This window comes from Salvelinus alpinus, chromosome 16, assembly GCF_045679555.1.
Source record: "Salvelinus alpinus chromosome 16, SLU_Salpinus.1, whole genome shotgun sequence".
NCBI lineage: Eukaryota > Metazoa > Chordata > Actinopteri > Salmoniformes > Salmonidae > Salvelinus > Salvelinus alpinus.
This window is the reverse complement of record NC_092101.1, coordinates 12,264,226-12,277,430: the sequence shown is the minus strand read 5'-3', so window position 1 is coordinate 12,277,430 and position 13,205 is coordinate 12,264,226. Positions and strand designations below refer to the sequence as shown.

Below are 13,205 nucleotides of genomic sequence, written 5' to 3'. Positions count from 1 at the left end.
ATGATAAGATACGATTTTACAGTGTTAGGCTTTTACTAGGCAATTCAGAGAAGCAGATCGTAATAGAGTGGGATCATGAGTGCATTCTGATGTGTGGTCCTTGGCAAATTTTCTTTACAATTAAAGCAAACATAGACTAATTCTGTTCAGGACAACGTATGGTGTAAAGCCATGTCATCTTGTAACTGTACATCAAACATAGTGTTCCTAAACGTTGACACTGTGTAATACATAGGTTTTATTATATGGAAATGAGAAGTGGACATTTGGACTCACAGGTGTTTGGATTGCTTGTATGACATAAAAGCCGTATTTATTATAATCCTCAACGTCTCATCTTTCAAAATGCATTGAGTCCTTATAATTTACAGCTTCCACCATTCAGACAATAAAACATTTGCAAAAGTTGCCCTATTTAGCGGGAGGAATGGTGGCATCATTTTGTCGAGCACGGTGCCCAAGTTCAGGATGGCTGTCAGTCAAAACCCATACAGAGCTGTGAAGTGGAGACCATGAGCTCTGGCATCATGTATAGCATGTTACTGTACAGCCACTGCGTTCCAAATTAGGCGCTTATCAGTGTCCAAATGTGCCATTTTCAACCATATACAGGTACGAGTGTAAAAGGCTACTCCTATTCGTCCCTGGAGGAACATAGGGTCTGTACTAAAGTTTTCCATTGTTGCCGTTCTTGGGCCGCATTCTTTGCCATGACAAGCGGATCTTCTTGAGTTCTGCTCCTAGACACCTGCGCCAGGTCATTGTTGGACGTCCTCTTCTTCGCTTGCCTTGAGGATTCCAAGGATTTGCAATGTTCTCCGGGCCTCTCTGGGCCGTGTGACCAACCTGGCTCCATTTCCACTCCGAAACAGGCTTCTGGTTGATTTTCTTTACAGGTCTATATTAGAGATCCGCTCAGGCAACCATATGAGCAGGATTTGTTTGAGACAGGAGTTTACAAAGACCTGTAACTTGTGTTCCAGGCTCTTAATCAGTTGCAAAATAACTCAATACAACTCCTCTAAGTGGATGGTTTGATTAAACAGCCAAAGTGCCAGAAAATTGCCAGTAATATTCACAGGCGATTTCTTACCCAGGAGGTCATCCACTCCTTACAATTGAAGGCAGAGGACCCGAAAGCTGACACACATAACAATGTGCCATTATGACATCTTGAGCCTGCATTACGATAGTTCCCATGACCCATAATCCTCTCTGGTTCAGCTAATGTGCCTAGTTAGGGGTCACGCCATAAAAAAAGTTGAGTGCCTGATTTGGGTGTTCTCCCATTTTGCCATTGCCTCAGTCAGTGTACTCTGCATTCATTCCAGTCTTGTTTGGTCGGACAGGCGATTAATGGCTTTTCTTTACTATTCTCCTTCTGCCCAATTTCCCTAGCGGTCCCCCATTTACACTGAGACATGAAGTATAATCATGATGGTGATGAGGGTCATGTGCAACATCTGGAATGAGGGAGGAAATGTCCCCAAGGCCGGATGAGGTACAGAGACGAGTGTTTATGGCGATTGGTAAAAGGTTTGTTAGGGACATAGCCTGTTTGGTGTGTGGTGCGTAGGATTGGGACATGATCTATTTCAAACTTGGCCTTTTTGGTTTGTGGCGATTGGGACGTGGCCTATTTGGTGTGTAGGTCTAGCGTTTAGGACATGACTTCTGTTGTCATGCGTTTTGTGGCGTGTTCCATTGTCCCCTGTTCTCTGTCTATAACCCCTTCTCCCTGTGTGTTGAAGGGTAGATCCCCCTCAGCTTGATGCCTTCATCATGGACAAGGCCCTGCTGGACTACGAGGTGTCCATCGACGCAGACTGCAAGCTGCTCACCGTGGGCAAACCCTTCGCCATCGAAGGTAAGAAACCCATGTGCACCCCAACACAGCAATGTTTTGACCTCAAACGTGGTGGCTCTTATCTTCTGTTGTGTGTGTATGCTGGCTGTATGTCTGCCTGTGCATGTTTATGTGTATGTGCGTTACAGTGTACATCTCTTTTTATGTGTGTGTGCGAGTGTGTGTTTGCTTGAGTGCCCTAGTGTATAGGTGGGCATGCACTTGTTTGTCTGTGTGTTTGTATTCCCCGTCCTCTCCCTGTTTTTAAGTTCGCCCACATCTCAAATTCACATTCTTTTGATTTGAATATGTAATTATTCAAATATGTTTGCTGCTATTTTGTCTGAATCAACACCACACCCCCCTGTCTCTGAGAGCCGGTGCAGGATTACGAGAAATAAGTGGAAACAGATTCCCGCGCCTCGCCTTTCTGTTTTTGTCTTTCTGCATTGCTGCTCCCACATTGTCCACGCATTAAGGTTCTCTTTTCACCGTCAACCTTTTCTATAGCAGTTAGTAACGGGTTCTGGAGACCCACAGAGTGTGCAGGCTATTACTCCAACCCTGCACGAAGGGAAGGAAACAGCATGAAACAGCGTGAAATGGAGACATACTAGTTCTTGAACTAGTATGAAACTCGTTTTTTATTTTTTATGTTGAACTAAACGTAATTTGCGTGCCTTAATAACACAACCCTAATTCAGTTCACCAAGGTCTTGATGAGTACTTGGTTATCTGTATCAGATGTATTTGTGCAGGGATAGGACAAAAGCCAGCATGCCCTGTGGGTCTCAACTTCAACCAGGATTGAAGAGCACTGTTTCAGAGAAGCATCCCTCCCTGACCCTGACCCAATATTGCATGCCTACTGAGATATAGAATCAAGGAGCCGGGCTGTAAACTTTAGCTGTCATAAGATATTGATATGGCTTATTTAGTTTCCGTGGGACACGTCACTTTCATTTGAGAGGTGGGGAGCAGTAATAGAAGGAATGGGGAAGAGGTGGAACAGTAATGGAAGAGGCTGTCATCTAGACGCTGTTTTTATTAGACTGAAAGGGCAGGCCTGCGGTGTTGGCTATGTAGAACGTCAGCTCATGCTGTGTATTCAGATTCATCACTGGGCAGGATGCACATACACACACAGATACACACACACACACTCCTGATTGGCTTTTTACCTTTTCCTCCTGAAATGTTTAAACCGTGAGAGTTGTCTCATGTCATTTCAGCAAGCCATGACACCCACCATCTCAGATTGTTCTGAAATGGTTTATTTAGTTAGAAACAGGCAAGATTGGCATTCCTTAAACATTATTCTGTTGAAATAACATTTTATCTCTGAGAAATTAAGCTAATTGAGTCCACCCAAATTGGCCATTTTAATTGATAAGATTCAGATAATGTCCAATAAATATTGTTCCCAACATCTGATTTGGACCAAACCTTTTCCTATTAAGGAGAAAGACATAAGAAATCCCCCCCCAAAAACAATAGCCACCCACGCACCCCCCCACACCCCATGCCAATCCCACCCCAGCAACCAGTATACAGTATCAGTTTTCTATGTTTGACAAGTAGTATGAAGCTGCGACTTGGAGCATTCTAGCTTCTCCATACTATGTAAATGTATTCCCTGTGAATCTGATGATGGTTTTTCCAACCCTGTCCAGAGAAATTGGTAATTGAAGTCACTTGCATTATTTACCTTAATAAAGTAGTGTGAAAGTACCAGGTTCTGACCATTAGATGCTGCTGTTCCTACTATACCGCCACATTTTCATAAATTTTGCTGGTCTCTTGTGTTTATTAAATAGATCACAATGTTTTCTTTCCAACTTTGGGTAGAAAACCAATAGTTCCTTTTCAGTCAGTCACTCGGTATAACATACTATGGGAGTCAACGACCAATCATATTCACCTGAAGAAATCACACCCAACGGGCCAATGGATGCAGATATTTCGCTCTTCAGATATGCAGATATTTCACCTGAAGGAAGAACGTTCCACGCAATTTACTAACTGTTCAAGCACACGAAGACTACGAGATTCAGCTCCGACTTAGGTGTCTGTTAGTGGGGAGAGAGTACTCGTCCCCCTAGATGTTCGAGTTTTGGGTTTTGGTATCGGTTTTGTGTTTGCTAAAAGCTAACTACTTTCTGCTTATTTCCTACTCTGCTTGTGTAGCTAATTCTTTCTTGCTTGGGTAGAATTTGTGTTGGCTAAAACCCCACTATTTATGCTCTGCTTGTGTAGCCAGTGCTTCCTTCCTTCAGTAAGATGGACAGTGGTAAAAGTAAGTTCAAAAAGGCTAAGCAGATGAGTTTGAACCTCTGACCGTGCCCTCAGGGCTGTCCTGTTTACCTGGGGTGGAAACACGCTCAGGAGGCTTTGGCTCGGACCAGTTTGTGTGACCATTGTCTCTGGCTGGGCTCAACGTCTGTTGGGCATCGGGCTGACTTTGTGAGACAGATTGTGGCTGCTGGCAAAGGGTCTTCCGGGGTTGTCTGAGGCCCGGGGAAGAGCGGCAGCGGTGGGTCTCATCCCAGCCGAGTGAGGCTTATGCAAGCCCTTAAGCAAGACAGGGATGCCTTGAGCTGTCCGATGGCAGTGGCGAGATGCGTCCAGACACGTAGCAATCACCCAGAGCTGAAACAGATGCATGTCTGTCCCAGAGGGACAACAGCTATCATAGCACTTCACCGCCATAGAAAAGGTGCGGGACCAGAAACTCGTAGGCCACACCCTCAAAATGAAACCTCAGAAACTTTCTGTGGGGAGGATGTATAGCCACATGAAAATACGCATCATTCAGCTCTATAGACCAATCGCTGGCATGCACCGACTAGTATAGCCGGCAAAGTGTGAGCATTTTAACTTGCAAACCTTGAGGTGCTTGCTTAAAATCTGCAAGTCCATGATGGGAAGCAGCGTTCCATCGCTTTTGGGACTAAGAAATACTGGCTGTACCAACCGCTCTGTATTTGTTACACGGGGACCACCGTAATAGCCTGCTTTTGAATAAGAGAGGAAATTTCCTCTCTCAAGACAAGCGTTAGGACCTCGAGGACCATTGACGTAATGACGCTACAAAAAGGAGGAGGGTACACAGCGAACTGCAGACCGTACCCCCTCGTCACCGTCCTCATGGTGAAACTGCGCATGCCCGCCTCTGGACGGAGCACGCTGCCAGTCTCCCATACATTATCTCCTGAAGGGGCAGAGCACCACCCTGAAGACTGGGATAAAACAAAAAATGCTCATGCCCTCTTAGAAAAAAAGGTGCTATCTAGAACTTAAAAGGGTTCTTCGGCTGTCCCCGTAGGAGAACCCTTTGAAGAACCCTATTTTGTTCCATGTATAACCATTTCCACAGTGGCTTTTACATGGAATCCAAAAGGGTTTTACCTGGAGCCAAAAAGGGTTTCCCTACGGGGACAGCCGAAGAATCGTTTTGGAACTCTTTTTATAAGAGTGTGCTTGTTTTCATATCCGCCACCCTTGACAACCGTTTGTCTGAATGTGGGGAAGGAACTGTGCTTATTATGCCCACAGCTGGACAATACCGCACTCTAGATACACCTGAACACAGATGAACCTTGCATTGGTTTTAATGGTAATTGTCACTTATCACAATAAATATAGTTTCCTGATCATTTTATTGAAAAACATAAGACTGCCATGCAATTCAATATTTTAGTAGGGTTGTCACAACATTTTAGTCCCTAGCCCATTTCTCCATCAAAGTTTTGGGCTTGTAGGAAAAGTATTGCATAGGAATAGCCCTCGCAGAGAGCGGCCACTTGTTGGACTATGCAAGGAAAGTTGGGTTGAAGCATTAGGTTGCTATTAGCACAAACTGAATGGCTTTAATGGAGGACTGGCTTTAATTGTGAGGATGACCACACAATTATTTTCATAATGAGACAAATCTATTGGTTTTCTACACAAAGTGGCAAAGGAAATGTTGTGATCTATTTAATAAACCCGAGACCAGCAAAATGGATAAAGAGTGTGGCGGTATAGCAGTAGCAGCGGCATCTAGTGGTCAGAACCTGGTGCTTTTCACTTCTTCATGGTAAATAATGCTAGCAACTTCAATTACTAATTTCTCTGACCAGGGGGGAAAAACCCCCACCAGATTCACAGGGAATACATTACATAGTATAGAGAAGCAATACTCCAAGCCACAGCTCCATACTACTTGTCAAACATAGAACTGATACTGTATACTGTTTGTTGGGGTGGGGTTGGGGGTCTTTTGACAAAAAAAATGTATTCCTAATGTCTTACTCATTGGTAGGAAGACGTTTGGTCCTAATCTGATGTTGGGTACTATATATGTATTTATTCGATTTGTTTTTATGGGGTAGATCAGCTTTAATATTGCAGATAGATGGTGGTTTCTATCAATGAAATTGTCTGCATCATTTGCAATCCTCCATATTTTGTTTTTGTAATATATATATTTCCCTTTATTATTTTCCCCTAACTCTGCCAATAATTGGAGTAAACTAATGGACAACAACACTTAGGCCCCTACTTCCAGCTTATAAATACTATATACATTTCATGGACACAGTATATTTTACAATAGTTATCTTTTGTTTGTTAGTTCCATCCTTCATCTCCCATCTATCTCTGAACACCATCCAGTTTTGATTTAAATTTGCCATATATTTTTCACCTGTGCTGTGATGTTTCACAAAAGTTCTGAAACTTTCTATTCTCATAGTTTCAACAGATTGTAAATTAAAGATAAACATTTTTGCTAAGTGTATTATTATATTATTGATCAATTGACTATGACTTTTTAAATCACCCAACAGTGGTGAGTTAGCTCCAGGTATATGATGCAATTCTTCAGTCATTCCTAAACCTGCGACCAAAAACAAGCTCCTTATGGACAGTAATTTCTCAGAGATATATTTCCACAAAATAATGTTTCGTGAATGCTAATCGTATCTGTTACGAACTACAGAAACGATTTGAGAACAATCTGAGATGGTGGGTCCCGACATCCTCTTTCTGTGCTTTTTGAGGTGGAATGACCCGTGGGATAACTACGCACATATATAGTGCATTCAGAAAGTATTCAGACCCCTTCACTTTTAACACATTTTGTTACGTTACAGCCTTATTCTATAATGGATGAAATAGAAAAAAATCCTCATCAATCTCCACACAATACCCCATAATGACAAAGCGAAAACAGGTTTTAGAAATGTTTGCAAATTTATACAAAATAAAATAATAATACCTTATTTACGTAAGTATTCAGACCTTTAGCTATGAGACTCGAAATTGAGCTCAGGTGCAGCCTGTTTTTGATCATCCTTGAGATATTTCTGCAACTTGATTGGTGTCCACCTGTGGTAAATTCAATTGATTGGAAATTATTTGGAAAGCACACACCTGTCCATATAAGGTTCCACAGTTGACCGTGCATGTCGGAGCAAAAACCAAGCCATGAGGTCGAAGGAATTGTCCGGAGAGCTCCGAGACAGGAGTTTGTCGAGGCACAGATTTGGGGAAGGGTACCAAATAATGTCTGCAGCATTGAAGGTCCCAAAGAATACAGTGGCCTCCATCATTCTTACATTTGAGAAGTTTGGAACCACCAAGACTCTTCCTAGAGTTGGCCGCCCGACCAAACTGAGCAATTGGGTGAGAAGGGCCTCGGTCAGGGGAGGTGACCAATAACCCAATGGCCATTCTGACAGAGCTCCATAGTTCCTATCAAAAGGACAACCATCTCTGCAGCACTCCACCAATCATGCCTTTATTGTTGAGTGGCCAGACGGAAGCCACTCCTCAGTAAAAAGGCACCTAAAGGACTCTCAGGCCATGAGAAACAAGATTGAACTCTTTGGCCTGATTGTCAAGCATCATGTCTGGAGGAAACCTGGCACCATACCTACGGTGAAGCATGGTAGTGGCAGCATCATGCTGTGAGGATGTTTTTCAGAGGCAGGGACTGGGAGACTAGTCAGGATTGAGGGAATGATGAATGGAGCAAAGTACAGAGAGATCCTTGATGAAAACTTGTCCAGAGCACTCAGGCCCTCAGACTGGGGCGAAAGTTCCCTCCTCTCATTTGCAGATTTTAAACTCATGAATTTTGTCTGCCAGATATCTTTCATGAGACTAAGTCACCCACTCTGGAATGGCAATAGGGGGAGCAATGACTTTGCAATCAAATTGCATTTGACTCAAGCTGTTTCACTGCTTTCCTGAAAAGAACCCCCCCCCCTACTAAAAAATGGTAGCACTTCCTTTACATCACAATATTTCATGAAACAGCCCTGTGAGTACTTGATTACTTGATCAACTGGTTTCTCTTGCGAGGAGATTTTTCCAGGTGAGTATTTTCACAAGGCAAGAGGGATTTTTGTGTGGAACCAGATTGACACCTTCTCTTTTCATGTACAGTAACTCCTGCTCTTTTTCCCTGGGTTTTGAGGTGAGGAATATTCCTCCATTTTAGGCCCTAACCTCTAGACAGTCATCCACAATAAAACAGTAATTGGGGTTTTGCTCAATTAGACCTCTTCTAGCTCATCTCTCCCATCTGCTAATTGTATTTTCTACCTTCCCTCGCTCCTCTATTGCACTTTATCTACATGGTTCCTCACGGTATTCATTACTCCATCCAGTATCATATCATATCACGCACGCACACGCACGCACACGCACGCACACGCACACACACACACACACACACACACACACACACACACACACACACACACACACACACACACACACACACACACACACACACACACACACACACTCTCTCTCTCTCTCTCTCTCTCTCTCTCTGGTTGGCAGCTAGTCCTCTATTTATTCATTTCCAGATACTAAAACAATTTATCCGCACAAATGCAGTGATGAACTATCGCTTTAAACAGAGTTCACTCTTTCAAAAGACTTTCTGAATCTCTGTCCCCGCCTCTTCTGGGTTTTATTTGTCTCCGGTTTTTGGACTGAGTCGTAGTGGGCTACAGACAGGGGACCTGGAAGGTGCCAGGACTCTTTCGATTTGGTGATTAAAGCCACCCAGTATTTAATGACTGTGATTCAAAGAGGCCCTTTACTAAGCACAACATCGTCGTTAACACTGGGCTACAGGGACGTCTGTGCCAGCGCAGGGGGCCGACTCTGTTGGCTTTATGGGAAACAGAGGGATGTTTATTGGATATCCGATGCATTAATTAAGAATATTAGACTGAAGCACATGCTTTACACAACGTAGTAGTTCAGCTGTTTTTACCTGTTGGAGCTGGCAGGCAAACAGGCAGGCAAACAGGCAGGCAAACAGGCAGACAGGCAGGCAGACAGACCGAGACAGACAGGCTGTGAGAGAGATAGACACACACGCACACATACGCATATGCACATATCCTCATTCAAAAAACGCCTTTGACAGTGCGTGTGTGCTTGACTGTGTGTGTGTGGGTGTGTGTGTGCATGCTCGGGCAGTCTCGCTCTGATGAAACGTGTTGATGTCAGAGCTTGTCTGGCATCTGTCATCTTGACTGGGAGAGGTAGGTGGGAGTGAGGGAGAGTGAGGGGGGGTGGAAGGGGAGATGACTGACAGACATTAGCCATGAGGGATGAGGGGATGGATAGGCAGAGGTAAACCCCTCCATTGATTAAACACAATTTTTGAGATGGACGTTAGGGATGAGGGAGGGAAGAGGGAGGAGGGAGAGATGGAATGAGAGTTGTTGTGTCTCAATGATCCTTGGGCTCTCACTCTCTGTTATCCCCAGCCCACCAAAACTCATTATTAATTCTGCTGTCAAAGCCAACACACACACACACACACACTCCTTGTCATTAGATAATGGATGTGCCGAACACTCCACTTTTTCTTTGTCCTGTTTCTGTCTTCCTCCATCAATCTTTCTTCAAACTCCCGTTGCTACCGACGACCACGAGATGGGAATTTTTTTCCCTTCCATCGTTCCACGTTAATCAAGAATCCGATATCGAAAATCTCATTCACAAAATGTCATTAAAAACTTCAAAGGAGTAAAGTACAGGAATAGCAGTATAGGTAGAAGAGGAATTATCCCATTTTATGGAGCGACATGGAGGCTGAACTCTGGTTTAGCTATAATAATAACCAAAGCCCTGTGTTCCCCCTTCTGAAAGGGTTGAAGGTAAGGTCATCCGATTTGGTTTGGTATGGATCAGAAGCGTACCGCAGTTTCGCAGGGCTCCCCCGCAAGGTCTGAGCAAGGCCCCCCCTTCCCCATATAGCTAATCTCATGCTATTCTACACATTTTACTATGAGGGAGAGAGAAAATGTTGCTGTTTTAAAGATCATTTCCTGCTATTCTACACATTTAACCATGAGGCTGAGAGAAGATGTTGCAGTGTTACAGCTAATTTCTTATAATTCTATGATTTGTTTTGCCATGGTTTATGACGTGTTCATATCCTTAGGCGGAGAGGAGGAGAGGATCCAGACTAGGTCTGCCAGTTAACTCACTCTGCTTGAAGTTTGGGATGATACGAGTATAGGCCGCTGCTCAGTTCTCCGCCTAAACAATTTAAAGAAATCTTTAAAGCAGTTAGGGCATTTGAAGTGGAATGGTGTAAAAATGGATGCCTCCAAAATAAAGTCTGTTTATTTAGCAGATGTGAGACGTCCGTGTCAGTGTTTCTACCCAGATTGCAAAGCCATGGGACTTGTGGTAGGGAACGTACCACAACTTTAACATATTTACATGCCTACATTGTAAACATGTTGTTTACCTCCATAACCACCCTTTTATATTGTTCTTCATTTGTTTGCGTCTAGTGATATCTTACCCTTGCCTATTGTACCTACTTTTATGTAACAAATGGTTGAATGCTTCCTTCACAGGAGAGTCCTCTTTTGTAAAATATACTTTTCATCTCAATGGGATCACCTGAACAAATAGAATTAATCTCATCTATACTCTTAGAAAAGAAGGTGCTACCTAGAACCATAGTGGAGAACCCTCTGAAAATAACTTTTTTTATACAAAGTTCTACGTGGAACCCTTTTCACCACCAAAGTGTTCAACCCGGAACCAGAAATTGTTCTGCTATGGGGACAAACGAAGAACCCTTTTTTCTAAGCTTGTAGTAGTTCTTTTTTCCCCATGAATTTCTATAAGCTACAATACCCATTGTACTATTGTACTATGCTTTCTTTCTCCACCCCCCCAAGGCTATGGAATAGGCCTACCGCAGAACTCCCCTCTGACCAACAACGTGTCAGAGTTCATCAGTCGCTACAAGTCAGACGGCTACATGGACATGCTGCACGACAAGTGGTACAAGGTGGTGCCCTGTGGGAAGAGGGTGTTCGCCGTCACCGAGGTGAGTGTCTGTCTGTGGCCTGGTCCCAAATCTGTTTGGCCTATCTTGTCAACTTCTATGGCCATCAAAGTCAGCCTGGGCCCAGATCTGTTTGTGCAGACAGCACCAGCAGATCAGGCGCCAGGCTAGAGTGTGGCTGTGGCGGAGTGGCACCCCCTGTAGGCACACCACATTGGTTGCAGACAGTTGATGGACATTGGGTTTGGCCATTCTCATACATCTGGACATGTCAAACTGGATGCTTGGCTCTGTTCTAATATCCACACTAGCATACCACTTGAATGAAGCATTGGGCATGCATTCTAAGAGCTATGCAAGTCTGGGTTGCAGACATTCTTCAGACGGTCTGGAATCCATCAGTGTCAGATGTTTAGGGAAAATATTTATTGCTAGATTCTGCCTCTGTGTGTGTCTATGATATCCTCTCAGGATTGTGCGTCATCCTAAAGTTATCCTTTAACCTCAACCACTTATAGTATAGTACTCCAACTCATGCCTTGTGGTTAGTGTCCGCCCTGAGATTAGAAGGTTGGGAGTTTGATCCCCAGCCGAGTCATACCAAAGACTGTTATGGCTTGCACAAGGCTACTTAGCTGTTCCAGATTGCTTAGCAAGGCTACTAACTTGCTGAGCTGGTATAACTGCCCTGACCCAATGGCTCCGTTAGTATAGACAAGTGTTTATATACATCATTGTCTATTACTGACTCCATAACTGGTTGTTATTGTTGTTGCTGCCCTGTTACTGGGGCAACCGTCTGGTCCCATCAGCATGACGATGTGGGCTGTTTACCTGTTGGTTCTCGCTCCCCAGACAGACAGACAGCAGCTGAGGACTCTGGGATTGCTTTTCTAATGCCAACACCATATCAGCTCGCACTGATTTGTGGTCTGCACAGACCCATTGAAGAGAGAGTGTGTAGAGAGAGAGAGTGTGAGAGAGCGTGTAGAGAGAGAGAGAGAGAGCGCGTAGAGAGAGAGAGAGAGAGCGTGTAGAGAGAGAGAGAGAGAGCGTGTAGAGAGAGAGAGAGAGCGTGTAGAGAGAGAGAGAGCGTGTAGATATTTTGATACTTTTGTATATTACCTACCTCACTTGCTTTGGCAATGTTAACACATGTTTCCCATGCCAATAAAGCCCCTTGAATTGAATTGAATTGAAATTGAGAGAGAGAGAGAGAGAGAGAGAGAGAGAGAGAGAGAGAGAGAGAGAGAGAGAGAGAGAGAGAGAGAGAGTGTGTAAGCCATTCCCAGTCTTGTCATTACCTAACTATCACCCGATTTAACTTTGGGGAGTGACTGAGGGATGGATGGTAGAACAGGGATGTTTCCCACATGACAACATCTACCGTTCGTCTCGACTGAGCTGCACACGACACGACTGACAATAACGTTTATTCTGTTAGCACCGCTAAGGAAAGATTTTTGGTTTTTTGATTTGCCCCGGGTGACGTTCCTTTGAACTGTGATGTCATAAACTTTTAAGTCTTTTTTTTGTCATCGTGTACCTGGCCATGTCGGCCCCTTAATTAAAGATGCTCAAATTTAGAATTGGAAATGTAAAAATATACATTGGCAGACTGTCATTTTCAAGCTGTCTTGGATCAATGTGAGAAACTCTGAGGAGTGACTGCAGCACAAGTAAAAAAAAAAAAGCCCTATAAACCACATATCTAGGGTATATCTTTCAGTTTCCTCTATATCCTTTGCAGTTTTATTTATATCTTTCACAGTTTAATTTATATCTTTCACAGTTTCATCTTTCACAGTTTCATTTATATCTTTCCCAGTTTCTTCTTTCATAGTTTCATCTGTATCTTTCACAGTCTAATTTGCATTTTTCATAGTTTCATCTATATCTTTCACAGTTTCATCTTTCACAGTTTCATTTATATATTTTACAGTTTAATGTGTTTCACAGTTTAACTATTTTACTATAATTAGGAGGTCGAGAATTGCTGTGGCCTGCATTGAACAGATTATTCCTCATTTCCATTCC

General features: G+C 43.5%; 1 protein-coding gene across 1 annotated transcript in view; it reads left to right on the top strand.

The window, feature by feature from the left end:
- Nucleotides 1–13,205, top strand: part of LOC139540822 (glutamate receptor ionotropic, NMDA 3B-like) — a 109,035-nt gene that overhangs the window by 89,473 nt on the left and 6,357 nt on the right. Inside the window, exons 5-6 of the mRNA XM_071344808.1 lie at nt 1,752–1,867; nt 11,059–11,210. Of these exons, the coding sequence (XP_071200909.1) occupies nt 1,752–1,867; nt 11,059–11,210 (268 nt within the window). The remainder of the gene's footprint in view (nt 1–1,751; nt 1,868–11,058; nt 11,211–13,205) is intronic.